We start from the raw sequence: 18,164 nt of genomic DNA, 5'->3' as shown, positions 1-18,164 counted from the left end.
TACCAAAATATTTTCCATAGTCGTTTGACTACCAAAATCTTTTCAATGCAATGCCTACTATGGAACACATTTTGGGAAAATTTTGTAGTAAAACTATTAGGCCTTGAGAATAGCAGAAATATAGTTTACTTGATACACCAAAGATCATAATTCTGTCTACTTGGTAGGCACACCAATCAAATTACTTATGGAATGAAGTTAGAATATTTACACAAATTTAAGTGACAACATAGATACATATTGAAACCTGATTTCAAGCTAATTTATGCATCTAATCTGCATAAAAAAAATTTTTTTTGTATTCTCTTAAGTCTAGTGAAAGTTCTGAAGAGCATTTTAAACCATTTAAGCAAACACGTCTTTATGAGTCAAGACAGCGTTCTGCAAAATTTGGATAAGCTTCTGCAGATCCACATGGTTACCATGTCGTCAAGAATCCCCCATAGGCCATTATCCCTGCCATCCCCTTTTTCCCCACCGCCCACATGGTCCATCACCACACAGACCTACTTCACCACCTGAGAATGTTGTAAACCCCAATTCTCAAGCACCACCAGCCAATTCCAGTGCTCCTCCATCTGTAACTACCACTGCTGCTGCCATTGCTTCTGCTGCCTCCACCAGTGAAACTACAAGCATTGCATCCAGCACCATGGCTCCCAGCACCCTCCAACCTGAGGCCACCACCAATGCCCAGCGGCATTCACCACAGCTGCCAATCAGCAACAACCACTTCCATAAATTCTACAACTTCTACGCTTACAAATGCATCAAAGCACAAGAAGACAAAGGCAAAACCAAGATAAACAACACTTTCCAAAGTATTTTCTAACCAAATGAATGACTTTAAGATGTGTCTAAGACCAGGTATTTTTTTGCCACATCAAAAAGAAAGATAAACAGATAGCTTCTAAATCTGCCATATGCTCCTGGGAATATATCCAGAAGGAACCCTAGTTCAAAAAGACACCTGCACCCCAATGTTCATAGCAGCACTATTTACAATAGCCAAGACATGGAAACAGCCTAAATGTCCATTAACAGATGACTGGATAAAGAAGATGTGGTATATTTATACAATGGAATACTATTCGGCCATAAAAAATGACAACATAACGCCATTTGCAGCAACATGGATGTCCCTGGAGAATGTCATTCTAAGTGAAGCAAGCAAGAAAGAGAAAGAAAAATACCATGTGAGATCACTCATATGTGGAATTTAAAAAAAAAAGAACATAAATACTAAACAGAAACAGACTCACAGACATAGAATACAAACTTGTGGCTGCCAAGGGGGTGGGGGGTGGGAAGGATAGACTGGGATGTCAAAATTTATAGATACTGACAGGCACATATAGAATAGATAAACAAGACTATACTGTATAGAACAGGGAAATATATACAAGATCTTGTGGTAGCCCATGGTGAAAAAAAAAAAGTGACAATGAATATATGTATGTTCATGTATAACTGAAAAATTGTGCTCTACACTGGAATTTGCCACAACACTGTAAAATGACTATAACTCAATTAAAAAAAGGAATTATAAAAAATAAATAAATCTGCCATATGGATTAAAAGCTCTTATTCTCTTTTAATTAAAAAATTAAATTTGGTCTCCTTGGACAGATAGGTTATATCTATAAACCCAATGCTAGCAGATCCCTACTAAAAGAAAGAAACAAAAGATTCACCAAATGTGTATGTATTTTGACCCTCTCCTCTCAATGCTGAAATGTGTTTTATTTTCCTGAAAAAAAAATCACTTTTAATTACGGCTTTAGTAAACAAAAGTTAGTTTATACTTCAAAGTTTACTAAATTGTACAAATATACATTTGACATTGGGGGATTGCACCCCTCACTCTTTCAGGATCTATCAGCTCTAATAAGGCAAAAAAGATGAAATATTTTAGTAAATATTATGATTAGCCTCAAGAATAGAAATATAAACTAAATCACAACCCACAGAAGAGCTCTCTTGCTATAACCATTGACTGAAACACACGCATCATGATATAAAATGATTCTTAAGAAGGAATTTTAAAGAATAGGAAAGTATCATATATTACTCCTGTTTCTGAATATTGGCACTTCTAATTATGAATATAAATTGGAATTACCCCAAATATATATTATAAAAATCACAATGACAAATGCCAATTGTAGAACACAGAATAATTCTGATGTTAACTGCATTAAATACTCCTTGTACTAAACCTCATTTAATATTCATAGCATCCCTGTAAAGATAGATATCGTTGTCTCCTTTTTAAAGATGAGGCTATGAGAATTTTTGTGACTTTCCAAAGATCACAAGTATAAACAGTAGGCCAGTTTGCAAATTTGCATCTATTTAACTCCATGGTCCCAGGTTTTAATGCCAGACCCACCATTAGGCTATTTTAAAACAACAGAAGGAAGAGCTTGTGTACTTTTAATTAATGGCTTGTAGTATTTTGTCTTGTTTTGTTTTTATAGATCCTGAAAAATGGAATACTGATATATTTGTGATCACCTTCTCTCATCATTTTGGTTTTAACAAAAATATAGAAAAAGATATAAAAATATAGGGATGTGGGTTCTTATTGCTTCTTCTTTAGTTTTGCCTACTTTAAAACCTTTCAAAGATAACTTGATTTATCTTTTTGAACACATGTGTATTGGTCTCTTCTTTACTTCTCTGTAGAGTGCCACCAGTATTACCAGCACCTTCCCTCTTTCAGATGTTTCTATAACACACAAAGTATGTGTCCAGAAAAAAAAAAATGTAAACACTTCATAAGCAAAAAATAAATTTTGAAGTCACCCTGTATAACATCATGTTAAACTATTATAAAGCTCAGAAATTACTTTTTAATGTAAAATATCAGTGAACTTATTCATAACCAAATAACTACATATGTATAATTCATATAAAATGTAATTTTATACATACATATGTATGTACATGAAATTTTAACAATGATAAAAGCTACAAAGAAGTGCAAATATAATCCTACCCTCTAAGACGTAATGTCAGTAGGATGTATTTTCAAAAAGCATAGAAGGAATAAATAAGTTAAATTTTTACAGATTTATATACTCTTTTCCCAAATATCTCCAACACTATTCCTTCATTAAGAGAGGTATTTTCTCCAGAGATTGTTCAACTGAAATTTTGTACAATTCCATGAATCATTTCATCTGAAAATATATTAGATCAATTTCTAGTTGATAAATCATTCAACTGATCCAGTAAAAAATTTACCTAGATCAACGGCAGGAAACAGAAGAATACAAATACAAGTAACACAATCACTCAAAGGTTCAGGTGGCAAAGACAAACAAGGTAGTTCACTCCAAATAACTGCATCAGGAATCTATAGCAAATATTACATGCAAAGGCACAAACAATAATGAGCAAGCAGGGGAGGAGATATCTATTCCCCTTTAGGGAGAGCAAACATTTATGGAAAAACTATAAAGGACAAACTATTATGGAAGAAACAGATAATCACCAAATCTTGGTATCAAAGGGTTGAAAGTGAATTCAATAGCTAAGGGGACAAAACCTAGTCCTGAAGATACAGGAAGTAAAGTTCAACTAACTAACTTTGGCCCTAACTATGATTAAGGCCATAAAAAAATGATCCCCAGAATGTAGTATGAAATTTCAGTAAGAAGATTAAAAAGAAAAGTTTCCTAGCAGACATGAAAAAGAAAGGAATGATTTCAACAGGCAGAAAAAAGGCAGGAGGCCCACTGCTGGATAAAAACACAGCAAGTGCATGGAGTTAAGAGAGCGAGTGGAATTCACACTCACACCCTCCAAACACTTATTATGTGTACACAACATCCCAGGACTGCGATTCTGGAAATATAAAGATAGATAAAATATACATCACACTGTCAAGTCGCTCCTAATCCCATGAACTAGAAGTCAGCCATGAACAGAAGACATAATTACAAAAATGGATATCACAACAGGAAGTGATAATCATATTATCAAGGACCAGGATTAGGAGTTTGGCTTAATTCCATAGAAAAGGGAAAATCAATGAAGGTTTCACCACAGAACTTTATTATAAAAAATATGCCAGGGGAGGGTATAGCTCAGTGGTAGAGTGCATGCTTACCATGCATGAGGTCCTAGGTTCAATCCCCAGTACTGCCATTAATAAATAAACAAACAAACCTAATTACCTCCACCCCTTAAAAAATACAGCATTTGTAAAACATATATATATATATATATACACCTTATAAATAATAAAAAAATTTAATTTCTTACATGTGCCAAATTCTGTCTTAAGTGCTTGACGTATAACTGTTTAATTCTCACTATAACCCTATAAAATAATTCCTATTATTACTGACACTCTAGAGAAAGGGAACCAGAGACACACAGAGATGAATCAACAATCAAGGACATGTACTAGGTAAATAAAGAGTGGGCACTCAGAACTGGCTAGCGTAGTCACCACGCTCTTCACTTCTCCCACCAAAAGTGCCTAGGGCACTAGAATGGAGAAACAAATTTAGAATTTACTGGGATGGCCCAGTCAGCTTTGTGTTTTGCTTATCCTGGAGTTTTATAAGAAAAATTTTCTTTCAACCTGGAGCACACAAACTCCATATTAGCCTAATCCATGTTGTCTTTATCATTAGCACATTTTCAAAACACAAGTTCTCCTGTATATTTACTACTGTATAATTTTTAAAAGAGAAGAAGAGTTAGGAGGAAGAGAGAGGAATATGAAGGGGAGTGGTATGGAGTGGAACTTGAGAAAGAAAAGCAGGAGGGGTGGGGGGGTGGGGGGAGATAAAGGTAGAATCATGAGGGAAACCCATACCTAGACCAGAAGAAAGAAAAGCCAGGAAAGTAGATAGAAAAGGAGCAATCAGAGGTGAGAGAACTAAGAAATTTTTCAAAAAAGCCAAAAGGAAAAAAAGGTTAAGAAAGAATGTTCAAACACTTTTATAAAGAGAGGGAAGAAAAAAGAAGGAAAAAAGAGAAATACAAAGAGCACATGAACAACAAAATGTTTGGAAATAAGTATCTTAACATGGTCCAAATTATAGAAAAAAAGTTAAGGGTTGAAAAGTGTCCAAGCAGCAAAACTTGTTTTATATTAAAAAAGAAACAGACTAATGGCTTGAAAAGGCAATGCAATCAAGAGCATAATTTTGTATTAGGAAAGATGAAGGAGGAATTATATCCAGTTGAAAATGAGAAACTGACTGTTTAACTTTTTAAAAGGTGATAATTAATACAACTGCATCCTGCAGAAAGCACAAGGAATTAGATTTTCAAAGATGAAGATCACTTCTTAATAAGAAATAAATGTACCCTCTCAAATGGGAGCTATTGATTTTTCGCCTCTCAATCGCAGGGAAGTAGGTGGATTTGTCACTCTCTTGTCTGCTGCTTCCTGACTGTAGATGGTAGTGTAGTCATTCACTTCTACCTCCTTGAAAAAGAGGATTTTACATTTCCAATAGTTGCCATAAGGTTTGCCAGGTATCCCTCCCTTTATGTAGATTATAGCTCCATAGCTCATCGTCAGGCTTGGCTCAAGTCACAATCAGCAAATTGAAAGTAGGAATTCCATCTCTCTCTCTCTCTCTCTCTCTCTCTCCCTCCTCTTTCCTTTTTTTCCTCTATACTTAAAAGCTGTACATTTTAAACAGAGACTATTTCATCAACCTGGATCCTGGACTGAGAAGACACCTACAACAGAGCTGCAGAACATGCTACCCAAAAGTTGCCAACACATGACATGAGAGAAATACTTTTTTTTTTTTTTTTTGGTTATTCATTTAGACTTTTGCTGCTGTTCTTACTGCAGTAAGGCCAATCAGCACAGAGACTGTTACTCTTCCAGTTCTCTAAAATACCCTCTCTACAGAACTTTGCATTGACAGTGTTTATTCCAAGCACCACCATAGTTCAGGGAAATGTCACAATCCACATTGACAATCCATTAAAACCCAGATTAATCTATTCCTTGATTTTATCATCTTGAATGACCTTTATTTCCCATCAGCTACACAAGTAACCTGGACCTTGCTGTCATCACACAGATATACCCCACCTATAAAATCTTATATCAAGATACACCTGATCAAAACCTCTTTGATCAAAACTTCCCATACTCCCAGATATTGCACTTAGTTAGTCTCACTACATGAACCCTTTAAACTCAATAGGATCTCCATTCCTTGAATATTTAATATCTCCCCAGAGTCCCCCTTCAACTTTTATATCCTTAGATATAAAATCATCAATTTAGATGAGATCAGGCATTTTCAGGGTGGTATGGCCAATATCTTAAACACTAGCTTGCAAATACCATAAAATTAATTTTTTTTCTAATAGCTCATCAATTTGGTAAAATCTCAATCTTTGGTTAATATAAATAATTACTTCCTCTGAATGTATTACAAAATGTACCTAGTGCTGCTGAGAAAAAACATCCAACTTTAGAAAGAGACACCACTCAAATTCAAGGCCCTCATACTCACAGGGCCCTCAGATCTGCCTGGCAATCCTTCTGTTACCCTGGTTTCCCTGTCCACCTCTCCATTTTGTCCACTACAGATATTATCCATGTAACCAACCTGTTGACTCAAACCCCTCTTAACTGAAGTTGAAACATTTCTGACAATTCCTACTCATTAATTTTATAACAGAAGTTCCATCTGTTGCTATATATACAGGTTTCCCTAGGAGCCCTGTTCTTGCTATTCACTCTTACTACTGTTATATCTGCCAGCCTAGGTTCAATGTTAACTACATATATCCCATTCTCTTCTTCATATTTTTGGCTCATATGTCTCTGTTGTTCTGGAATGGGTTTCCAAGTATCTCCATATACCTTAGTCAAATCCAACCCCTCTGGCTCAAGTACCAACTTATTCCCGTAATTTTACCTAATTCATAGGCATCATCCTTGACATCACTCTCTTCTTCACCCTCTATATCCAATCTATCAAAAAGACCTGTTGATCACTTGAAAATCTCTTGATTCTGTTCATTTCACTGCACTCCCATTGCCACTACCCTAACCCCTCTGGATAAATTTAATAGCTTTTTAATAGATCTTTCTTCCTCTAGTTTCACCTCCTACAATCCAATCTCTATACAGCTTTAAAGCCTAGAGTAGGCAAAAATCAAAAATACCCTGTAGAGAGCTAAACTTGAACAAGTCAATTAGGTGATGAAATCAGGAGTTATTCCTTCATCTAGACTAGTGGTTCTCTACCAGGGGTAATTTTCTCCCGACGGCAGAAATTTTCTCCCAGCAATGTCTGGAACATTTTAGGTCATTACAGCTGGGAGGATGCTGCTGGCATCTAGTGGGTAGAAGCCAGGGATGCATAATATAGTCTCCCATAACAAAGAATTATCTGGCCCAAAATATTAAGTGTCAAGGTTGTCAAACACTACAGCAGACTAAGCTCAACTTTAGATTCTTTAAAATTAAACACTGAGGCACAAAGTTGGGGACATCATATGTAGTATTTATTGAATTAATGGCCCCAATTTTTCATACCTCCATTTATACAAGCCTTTTGGGGATCCTCTTACACCGTCTCTGGGCTTGACCACTAACATATTTTTGCCAGTGGGACAACACTGTATCAGTCAAACTTGAGAAAAGTAGAGATTTGAAAAAAAAACATTTACACATTTCTGGTTTTCTTATGAACCCCTCACATCACATGAATGCGGCCCTGACTATGTGGAGGGGTATGAAGCTGTTCCAGCCAAGGCCATTTTGGACAAGCCAGCCTCCAGCCAACACACCAGCTGAACACTCACATAAGCAAGCTCAGCCAAGATCAATCAAGCCTAGCCAGACCAGGATAACTTCCAAGCAGGCATATAGACATAAGAAATATTAAACTGTTGTGTTAAGCCACCAAGTTTTGCAGTGGTTTGTAACACAGAAAAAGCTAATTGATACACCAAGACATCTAAAGATAAATCCATATTGCAGAGTCCCATTCCTCACAGGTCAAAGCGCTAAACTAGGTCTTGCAGATCTGCCTGGGTTAAGAATCCAGCCTTGTCTGGAATGCTGTTATTCTGGTGATTGAATCCATGGTCTGGTCTTCAAATATTTCTGCCTTTCTATCTGCGGGAGATCAAAGTTTCTTTATACATGGAAGGAGAAGCCTGCTGAAATTCACATCTAGCCTTTAATAGCCTTTCCTGGCTGTTTTCCCAAAACATCAGTTGCTCTCAGTAACAGCTTCCAGTTGAAGTGAAAGAGGTGGTTTTCTTGTCTATTTCCAGCCCTTGGTTTGGATTCTGTAGGTGCTGTTCTGCTCAAAGTATACATTATAAAACACCAGTGTCAGAATTACCCATGGTTATTTACTAACAATGCAGTTTCTTGGGTCCCAACCAAAACCTAATAAAATCAGAACCTCAGCCACTTGATCCCTGAATTTTTCGGTATCACCAGCCTCCAGGTGGCTATCTGGCACATCAAAATTTAGAACAAACGTGAGAATTTGAAAGGTCCAGGAGATTAATGACAATGCAAATGAAACTGAAGCTGAAGAATGCCCTTGCTGAGAACTTCATCCTTCTGAGGGTCTAATACAGTGTGTTTGAAAAGGCGCTTTTTTTTTTCTTTAATCTGCAAAAGTAAGATATTTAAACTACTATCAGTTAACACTGCCTTCTCTTACTATTTCAACTTAACCTTGGGCACATCTCCCATTATAACCAGCAGACTTTGGATGGCTGGTACCATCATGTATTCATAGTCCCCTATAACATGAACTTGGATTGGCTGCAGGTATTTTGTAATTATAACTTTGTATACTTTTCCTTATAGTCAGCTCCCCAAATTATATAAGCTTTAGACCCTTCAAACCTAGATCTGCCTGCAATGGGGCAGGGAGCTTTACAATATAATTTCTCATTTTACAAAGAAGAAAATAAAACCATGATAGATTAATGAACTTTCTCCCAAGGCCATACTATTCACAGGTAGCAAAGCCAATTCAAGAACTGAGGTTCTTTCAATTTCCATTTTAGAGAACAATGTGTCATTTTCCCCCAAAATACTGGGGCACAATCATTTAAGACTAACTTTCAGGAGATGATACATATAATCTAAATTGTTTTAAATAGACTATTTTTTAGAGTACTTCATTATTTTTACATAGCAATTCTTATCAAGGACTATGAATAATTTTTTTAAGGAAAAAACCTTATCAAAAAAGAGTAATATGGTCTGAACAGTAACTCCACTCCTCAGGTCTTTCTCTGTTTAAAAAACTAGGATGTTAATTTTTTTCCTGACAATATCATAGAGTTATTTTGCATGTTAAATGGAGAAATTAGAAAAATATGATATATAAATTAACAAATGCTACGTTTATAATTTAAATATTTAAGTACTGGATCTAGTTTACAGAGAAAACTTACATACAACCACTTTTTTTAATAAAATGAAATTGTGAGAAAGAAAACATATTTTGGATATTAAGTGGAAGCCAGGACTATTGCCTCAGAGAGATCTTGAAAGGGAACTGATTTGTTTGGTTACACAATTGGAGTTACCAATCTAGCAAAATTCTGGTTGAAGGGCAATTGTATATTTATGGTCACATACTGAAGATATTCAGGTTATACAATGAAGAGTCCTTTCAAGTTTACAATAGAATAATAAATTTCCTCCTTGACAATAAATGAGAAATTTTCTCATGGTACTAAATAGTTGGAAAGGCACTTTTCTTAAGCATTAACTGTGATTTTGTTTTATGGACATTATGAAGTCTTTTTATCTGGTTGTATTTTTCTTTTAACTTGGCTACTTGGAAGTTCAAAAAAATTTATAGCCAACTTCTAGAAAGTTTACAGAACTTTCAGGTCTAGATCTCCTACTAGATCTCCTAGTTTCTATATGGAACGAATCAGAACTATAGCTTTTCTTCAATCTGCAAGCCCAGTTATTAATCCCATATCACAGTACTAGACTCCTTCAGTCCAATAAATTATGTTTCCTCTTGAAGCCCAATAGCTTCACTGACTAAGCTCTCATAACAAATATTTCCTCACAAAATTTTAAAAGCAATGTGGCAGGGGAGGGTATAGCTCAGTCGTAGAGTGCATGCTTGGCATACACAAGGCCCTGGGTTCAATCCCCAGTACCTCCATTAAGATAAATAAATAAATAAACCTAATTACCTACCCCCCAAAACAAAAACAAAAAACCCCACAAACAATAAATAAATAAATCATTAAAAATAAAATAAATAAAAGCAATCTGTAAATTCAAAAGCATGATACATATTTAAAGTGTTATTAACCCAGAAGCCAAATCATCTACTTATAAATAACCTAGAAGAAACACATTCATACTCTCTGCATAGATCCAAAGAAATTGCACAGCAGGGCAGCAGACTTCAAATATGCTGCTGCATGACTGAGTTTAATCCTGCAAATTCTAATTATATGAAAAAAAAAATATTTTCCATCTGCCACATAAGTCTCTGCACCAACAATATAGTGACTCTACTATCACCTTGAATTATCTGTGACCAGAGACATTAGCTCACTCAGGTACAGTTCTAGAGACTATTCATTCATTCAGGATCTTTTAAAGCCAGGAATTAATTAAAGTTTAACTTGAGTGACTGTTTGTTTCTTAACAGACCTGTGCTTCCTTTGGCTTGTGTTGCTCTAATTCTTTGTTGGTCACAACCCCCTCAGAAGTTGTACTTCTGCTTTTCCTGTGTTCATTCTATGTCCTTCAGTGCCAGTGATCCATTACGACATAGATCACACCTGTATTTGAAACACTTGGCTGATATACTGGCATCAAAACAGGAAACGAGACACTCATCTTCTGACAAGCTAAATTATTGTCAAAGAAGAAAGTGGTTTCTCGAACTCTCCATGTTAACTTAGAAAATAGAACCATCTTCACTGATGGGGCATGTCATTGTTCAGTCACTGACCAGAGCCTAAGATTAGCAAATATATATATATATATAAATATATATATATATGTTTTATATATATATATGTTATATATATGTTTTATATATATATATGTTATATATATACAGTTTATTACACTTGATGATATCATTAGAATTTTTAAAGCAACTGAGTCAAAGCAAATGAAATGAAGTGCAAGAATTTAAAACTAAGATCAACTCTCAAAATGTGGCTTCTTTTTCCTATACCACCTATGAGTTCTAAAAGATTTTTAACAACAAACATGTGACTATTTTGTAACTTTAACAACTAGCACTATGTCTCACACCCAGTAGGTATTCAACAAATGGTGAATAAATGAATTAGTTAACAAAAGAATTAGAAAACTCCACAGTACCAAAATTATACATGTCCACATTTTTCAAATGAAGAAATTGAGGCAAATGCAGTAAAACAGCTTGCCTGATATCACCCAGCAAATAAATACTGGTACTGGCCTTTGAAGTAAAATGACCTGACTATAAATTCACTTGATTAATCTCTACAGCATACTAAAACATTGAATGTTAGTAAATTTATGAAGGTTATGTAGATTTGGGAAACAACGTGGAATCCTGCTTAAGTCAGAATTCAGGACTTGAAGTCAGGAGACTTAGGTTCATTAGTGCCCGGGTGTATATAAAGCAGAGGTGATAACAGAACTCATGCCATCCTGCCATGAGATTTCTCAACCTAATAATGGCGAGCACCAGCAGACCTTTAGAACGCTCCCTCAGACCACTGTTTCAGTTCTTCATTGATAAAAGGATGCTTCCTTTAAAATGTCCATTTAAGAATCTTTTAAATAACTTAAATACCTTGAAACAGTTACAGAGAATTAAAATACAGTTAAGATCGAGAACTGCACGAATCTTCTGACTTTTCTCCCCCTTCCACCACTAGATTTTTCTTTCTTGCCATTTCAAAAACTTAGATCAAAATCCTAATCCAAGTACTCATTTTTCAAATCCCTCAAAACTTTTACTCAACTAAACCAATGGTAAGTAAATGAGAGAAAAAACATATAGGATCAGACATGTAGAAACGCCCAAGCACAAAAGAGTAATACAATTTCATCATCTCAACTGAAAAAAGAATAGAAACACAAAACACACAAGACAGAGTCTAGTGTTCCAAAGAGTCAAACAATGTATTCGAGATGCTCGGTGTGTAAAATTGGTCACAGTGATGTGTGTGGTATTTAGCAACGTCTATTTAATAATGATTTCTCATTTTAATTCTAGATTTTCCCCCCAAATTATCTCTAGATCATGTCAGAGTTTAATTTTAAAATAATTTGATTTTTTAATTTCCCACATAACATAGTTAAATTTTAGATAAAATAGGAAATACGGTAATAGTAACACGTAACAAAAGATGACCCATTAAAATTACTTAAAATAGAACACCTTGTACTTTTTCTTTAAACTAAAGAGGCACTATCTTTATTGAGACAAACTCCAGACTATTTTTATTGAGACAAAAGGACATTGTGATTCATTGTATAAGGTATGTTTCCTCAGGAAACACCAAATACTGAATGGGTCAAAGCTCATCAGAAATGAAAAAAAAAAAAAATACATGCAGAAAAAGATTGCCAAATTGGCAACAATGACTTTCCTCTCTTTGTTTAAAGAACATCAACCCAGAAGTTATTTTATCTTCCAGTTGCCTTTTCCTTATTATTACTAGAAACCCATTGCATTTATATAAAAGCTGAGATTTCTTGTTCTTGTCCTCCATTTGTCACCTTCCAAGAAGTAACTGGCAGGAGTCATTCTGACCAGCAGAATAATCAGCCCTGAGAAGGCTCCTAATACAACGGTAAGTACATGAAAATATGAACCAAAGAATTTTCATTTCAAAACCTAAATTTTTCTCAGACTTTCAAAGATACCAATTTTTATGGACTTTTTCTAGTACATTCACTTTTACCAAAAGAATAATACATGTCTTATATAAAATTTGTTTAGCCATAAAATGCATTACATTTTTAGAAATTCTATATGTCAGAAGAAAGTATTTATTTAGAGCACTTAGGACAATTAATTTATCCAATTACACAATCAACTATTCTTTCTGATGAACCTTAATGGTTTTTGAGCTTCATAGTAACCAAAATACTATCAGATGTACTCTGAGAGAATTGTTCTACAATGCATTTTTATTATTTCTTTGGATTTGTTTTTCAAAGCTTCTGATAAGAATGTGTCATAGGAAAAGTGATCCTAAAAATATAATCATATGAACATATAATTGAATATTCAGTGAAATTTTGTCCTAAGATCATTCTAAGATTCAGACTGACTGTTCAGCCAACATACTCAACCGATAGGCAGAGATGACTGTCAGAAAACTATTCTGCACAAAGGCGCATGGAGTTGCTTTCCCATAACCCAAGCTAACATGTACTTCAAATATTTTGTCAATTTTGAGCTAATTGAGAATGCGATACTTGGACACCTCTCTTTTCTCAGCCCAGGTCTTTGACGTACCATATATTAATTTTTAGCCGTTATTCAAGACCACTTATTATGGACTAAAACAACTTAGTAGAATGTTATTAAAACTAGGATTTATATTATGTGATAATTTTTCTTTAAATTGTATCTACCAGGATGATTCTTTTTCTTTCTTTCTTTTGAGATATGCCAAGAAATTAAATTTAAAACATATGCTGTAGTTAAAAATTAATATCTCATATATGTCTGCAGAAGTGTACAAAGTAATGTAACCACTATTTAAAAATATCAAGTTGTTCAAACCCAAATAAGTGTCCATTTCAAAGTGGTAACTTCTGAAAGCCAAAATCTTAGTCATAAAGGCTTCTACTGCATAAATGCTTTCTGAACAGTTTTTTGCCATTTACATGTCAAAAGTTAAAATTAATTTCACCATTTATAGTTAAATGTTATAAACCTACCAATATTAATACTGCATCCAAAATAAGATGAGGTAAATTTCTTAAGTATTACTGCACTATATCATACAACAAACCATAGGACACTTCCCCAATAATACTATAAAAAAGAAATGCTGATCAGCCATTGTGCTTCCTTTCAGGGGTAACTGTAAGGATGAAACCATTGTGCTGGACCTTGGGCCTTTTGGCTCTTGTAATGTGTTTCTCGGTAAGTCTCATTACTCATATCTTCATATATTTCTCAACTATTACTTCAGATTTATTTTTCCATCGATGATATAACCCTCTCCTATATATTAGTAGCTATCAATCATTGATGAAACACTGTCTACTGTCTTAATTCACCTACAAATTTTAAACCTAATTTAATTTAAATAGCAACACATGGCTCACAGCTAGTACTTTGGAAAGTTTAAGTCTGTAATATCAGACTGCTTTACACAGACATGTATAAATGTGGGTCCCCATACATTAGCAATTTCACAAGTAGGTTATCCTTAGGAGAAAAGGTACTTTTTTTAACTTTAATCTATTTATTTTTTAATAAAGAAGCACATTTTATTTTATTTTACTTTTGAGGGGGGTAAACACAGTTTATTCTAGGAAGAGCAACTCATTGAGAGATAAAACCATTTTAAAGCTTGCATATATGTACTGTTCATTGTTTCTAACAACAGTTTAGAGCTTTAGCTTTTTAAATTTACATAGTTATCAAAGGAATAAAGCCAATCACAAAGTAAGAATCAACAGAATGCAGCAATCCAATCATAAAGGACAGTCAAATGTGCTTACACATATTCAAGAAATAAATCATCTAAGTTATAATTATAAGTAGTTCATCATCTGTGTCTTTTATTTTTAGATTCCACATGTAAGCGATATCATATAGCATTTTTCTGAGAAAGGGTATTTTTACCTAATTCTTTGTCTCAACAATGAAAATGATGTGAGATATTTTCCCACAATAAGGATTTGTTTTCTTGCCAGTTGCAAATCAAGTCCTGAACTCTGCAAACTTCCTAATTAGCCTTTGCACTGTCAGCCCTTGGGTCAAATGCCCTCCAAAATCCAATAAACTATCACTAGCTAGAGAGCACAAACATGAGAACTGGTTTCTGGAAGTGCCTGGGCATTTTACTGCTTCCTTGGTAATGGCAATAAAAGAGTTTTAATGGCATGTTGGGAAGAAGCCAGTCTGAAGAGTGAATGGAAGTTAAGAAGTGGAGTTAGCAAACCTAGAATACCTTTTCAGAGAGCTTTGTATAAAAGAAAGAGGTGAAGAGAGAGTGATAACAACAAGGGAAGGCATGGTTGAAAGTGGACCTTTTTTAAGAAAGTAAATTGAACATAAATGGTAGTTGTTTCCTGAGGAAAACAAGCCAGGTGAGAAGGCACATCTTGAAGTTCAGAAAGGAAAAGGGAAAACTGACAGAGCCCTAAGAAAACACCTATGAAGGAGAAGGAGGTATCTAGGTATCAGTGACTATATGATTGTGTGCCTAGTAAATTGGTGGAGTTCATTTCTAATTGTTTGCATTATTTTAGAGAAGTAGGAAGAAAGTCATGTTGGCCAGGTAGATGAAGGTTGAGGAGAGCTAGAGAACTTTATAAAATTGGCATCAACTTGGAAAACCATCAGCCTCTCAAAAATGAGGTACAGCCAATCTAAGATTCTTGAATGAATTGTTGGGCAGCCCTGAAGGACCATAACTTTGTGAGATATGCTTGTGAGATAATGGTTGTGAGATCTGCCAGCATTGTTCAAGAACTTACAAATTGGTATCAATGAGCCAGATGATTCAGAGTCATCATAAAGTTAGGAATTATCAAAGGTGAAGTAACAGAAAAACCAAGAGGAGATGGGCCAGAGGACAGCAAGAAGGGATGCAGTTGTGTGCCTGATATGAACCCCTTGTAGAGCAGGACCTGTGCCTTCTTACTCTGGAGCATTCACATATTTTCCCTCCACTTGGCACGCCCTCTCCCCATTTTATATTATTTAAGCCTCCTTCCAAAGGCTGCTTTCTCAGTGAGATAATCATTAATCTGTATTCTCTTGAAAATTAATCAATCTAAATCTCTAATGTATGTTTCCTGCACTATCTTTCAACTATTTTTTCCAAAAGTTGTATTTCCAAAAATTGCAAACTCTATATGAGGTGTTCACATAACAAACGAGTAGTAGGTAACATTTCTTGAGCACCATACCCGAGCCAAACACCACACAAACACTTGACTGGAAATATTTCACAATGAATCTGACAATGATCCCAGGAGGTGAGTACTTTTAGGAACGTCATTTTTCAGATAAGGAAAGAGAGTCTCAAAAGGATTCTGCATTGACACAATCTCTAACTCGCAGAAGCAGAGTTCAGACCCAGGCGGGAAACTCCCTGTGGGCCATTTTTGTACTGCCTTGTATTGTAGCTGCTTGTTGTGTAGACTCACAAAAGGCATGAGTGTATCCCCACACGTACTGCACAAAGCAGACACTCAATAATGTGTTTCACACTATATTAGTGTTCAAAACCTGGACTAATCATGAACTCTTGGGTGCGATATAAAGAGACATTTTTCCCATTTGGAATTGATTGCAAGGACACATTCTACTGTAAGTGAAGGGCATGGTTTTACCCACAATCTTTCTTTTTCTCCATTCAATATTATTTCAGCTTTCATTGAGATCCTAGACAATCTCTGGGCAAAAGAGAAACACCACCTTTTCTCTGATAGAGACTTTAGACACATGTAGTAGTTTTCTATCGCTGCTTAACAAGTTACCACAAATTATGCGTTTTAAAAGTGCATTTATTTTCTTGCCAGTTCTTTGGTCAGACTCTGCCCTTGGCTAGATTCTTGATCAGGGTTTCAGAAGGCTCAGAAGGCCCAGAAGGTGTTGCCAGGATTATGTTCCATCCTGGAGCTCAGGGTCCTCTTTCAAGCTTGCATAGTTGTTAGAGAATTCAGTCTCCTCTTAGTAGGACACTGCTGGCTGTGAACCATGGACCACTCCCAGCTCTCACTGCCCATCTACCATTTACTTCCAAATCATCCTCTCCTCAACATGTCACTTTGCTTCAAAGCCAACAGAAGAGCATTCAAGTGTCTCTGACCTTTTCTGTCTCTGACTTGTAGGACCTGTTTTAAAAGGGATCACCAAGTAAATCAGGTCAGCATGTGCCAGCAGGAAGCAGGACCTTTGGGAGCCACCTTAGAATTCTGCCTAGCACATAAAGTATACATTCTTATGCTTGACACTGAAATATCTAATTTAAAACTGTTTTCTTCTTTTTGTCCTCATAGTCTGGTGAGAGTCAAAGGGGCCACAGGCAACGCAGACCACCGCCACCTGTTCCTCCTGTCCCAGGACTTGTTCTACCCCCTCCTTTTTTTCCAGGTTTTCCATATCTACCTTTCCAACCGAGACCTTATCCACCTAGACCTCCACTGTTCCCAGGATACCCTCCACTTTATCCTCCCTTACGTCCACCTATATCCCAAATAAAAACAACTACAACAAAGGACTCCCCTACAACCACACAAGAACCCACCGCCACAAACACAATCGACCCCACCACTGCCGAAACAGGCTCCACCACAAACACAATCGACCCCACTACTGCCGAAACGGACTCCACCACAAACGCAATCGACCCCACTACTGCTGAAATGGGCTCCACCACAAACGCAATCGACCCCACTACTGCCAAAACAGACCCCACCACAAACGCAATCGACCCCACTACTGCCAAAACAGACCCCACCACAAACGCAATCGACCCCACTACCACCAAAACGGACTCCACCAACCCCACAACTATATCTTCTACTACCCAAAATTCAACGTTTCAGAAATTTTTAGATATATTTCTTTCCTTTTTCAGACAAGCATGAGATATTCCAAAATCTCTGAGATTTGTGGAGAAAAAAAATCTTAGAAAGAAATTGTAAAACAACATACGTGAACATTATGCCAACAATGTGAAAATAAAGCTTTGAGCAATGATATGAAACCTCCAGTGTCATCATGAGAGCCACTGGTTTGTCCCTACTTATGTCACCCAAATGAATATTAGTGATGCCAGAAACCTGACCTTGTACCATGAGGCCAAAGAGGTAATTAGGGAAACATACAATGAGATACCTGGACTTGCAGCTTAGGGTGATGAAGCTGGAAGAGCAGACAACACGGGTGCCTTCTTGAGTACTGCAACCCATCACACAATTACAAAACACAAAATACATGTTAACAGAT

General features: G+C 35.8%; 1 protein-coding gene and 1 non-coding gene across 2 annotated transcripts; both read left to right on the top strand.

Annotated features, from left to right (window-relative positions):
• The first annotated feature begins 4,083 nt into the window (after nt 1–4,083).
• Nucleotides 4,084–4,155, top strand: TRNAG-ACC. The gene has a single exon. It is a non-coding gene; the product is annotated as a tRNA-Gly (tRNA).
• An 8,433-nt stretch (nt 4,156–12,588) lies between these two features.
• On the top strand, nt 12,589–17,922 carry SMR3A (submaxillary gland androgen regulated protein 3A). Its single transcript, XM_032458680.1, has 3 exons — nt 12,589–12,810; nt 14,050–14,117; nt 17,213–17,922. Exons 2-3 carry the CDS (start codon nt 14,064–14,066, stop codon nt 17,801–17,803), a joined length of 645 nt encoding a protein of 214 aa, XP_032314571.1. The 5' UTR covers nt 12,589–12,810; nt 14,050–14,063; the 3' UTR covers nt 17,804–17,922.
• The last annotated feature ends 242 nt before the right edge of the window (nt 17,923–18,164 follow it).

The sequence above is a fragment of the Camelus ferus genome, chromosome 2 (genome assembly GCF_009834535.1).
Source record: "Camelus ferus isolate YT-003-E chromosome 2, BCGSAC_Cfer_1.0, whole genome shotgun sequence".
Classification (NCBI taxonomy): Eukaryota; Metazoa; Chordata; class Mammalia; order Artiodactyla; family Camelidae; genus Camelus; species Camelus ferus.
The sequence above is the reverse complement of the archived record's forward strand: the minus strand, read 5'-3'. Positions and strand labels throughout refer to the sequence as shown.

Excerpts from the sequence above, each read along its gene's own strand:
- SMR3A (XM_032458680.1), top strand. The coding sequence starts at position 14,064 with ATGAAACCATTGTGCTGGACCTTGGGCCTTTTGGCTCTTGTAATGTGT. Across the intron at positions 14,118-17,212 it reads CTCTTGTAATGTGTTTCTCG|TCTGGTGAGAGTCAAAGGGG; the intron begins GTAAGTCTCATT and ends TTGTCCTCATAG.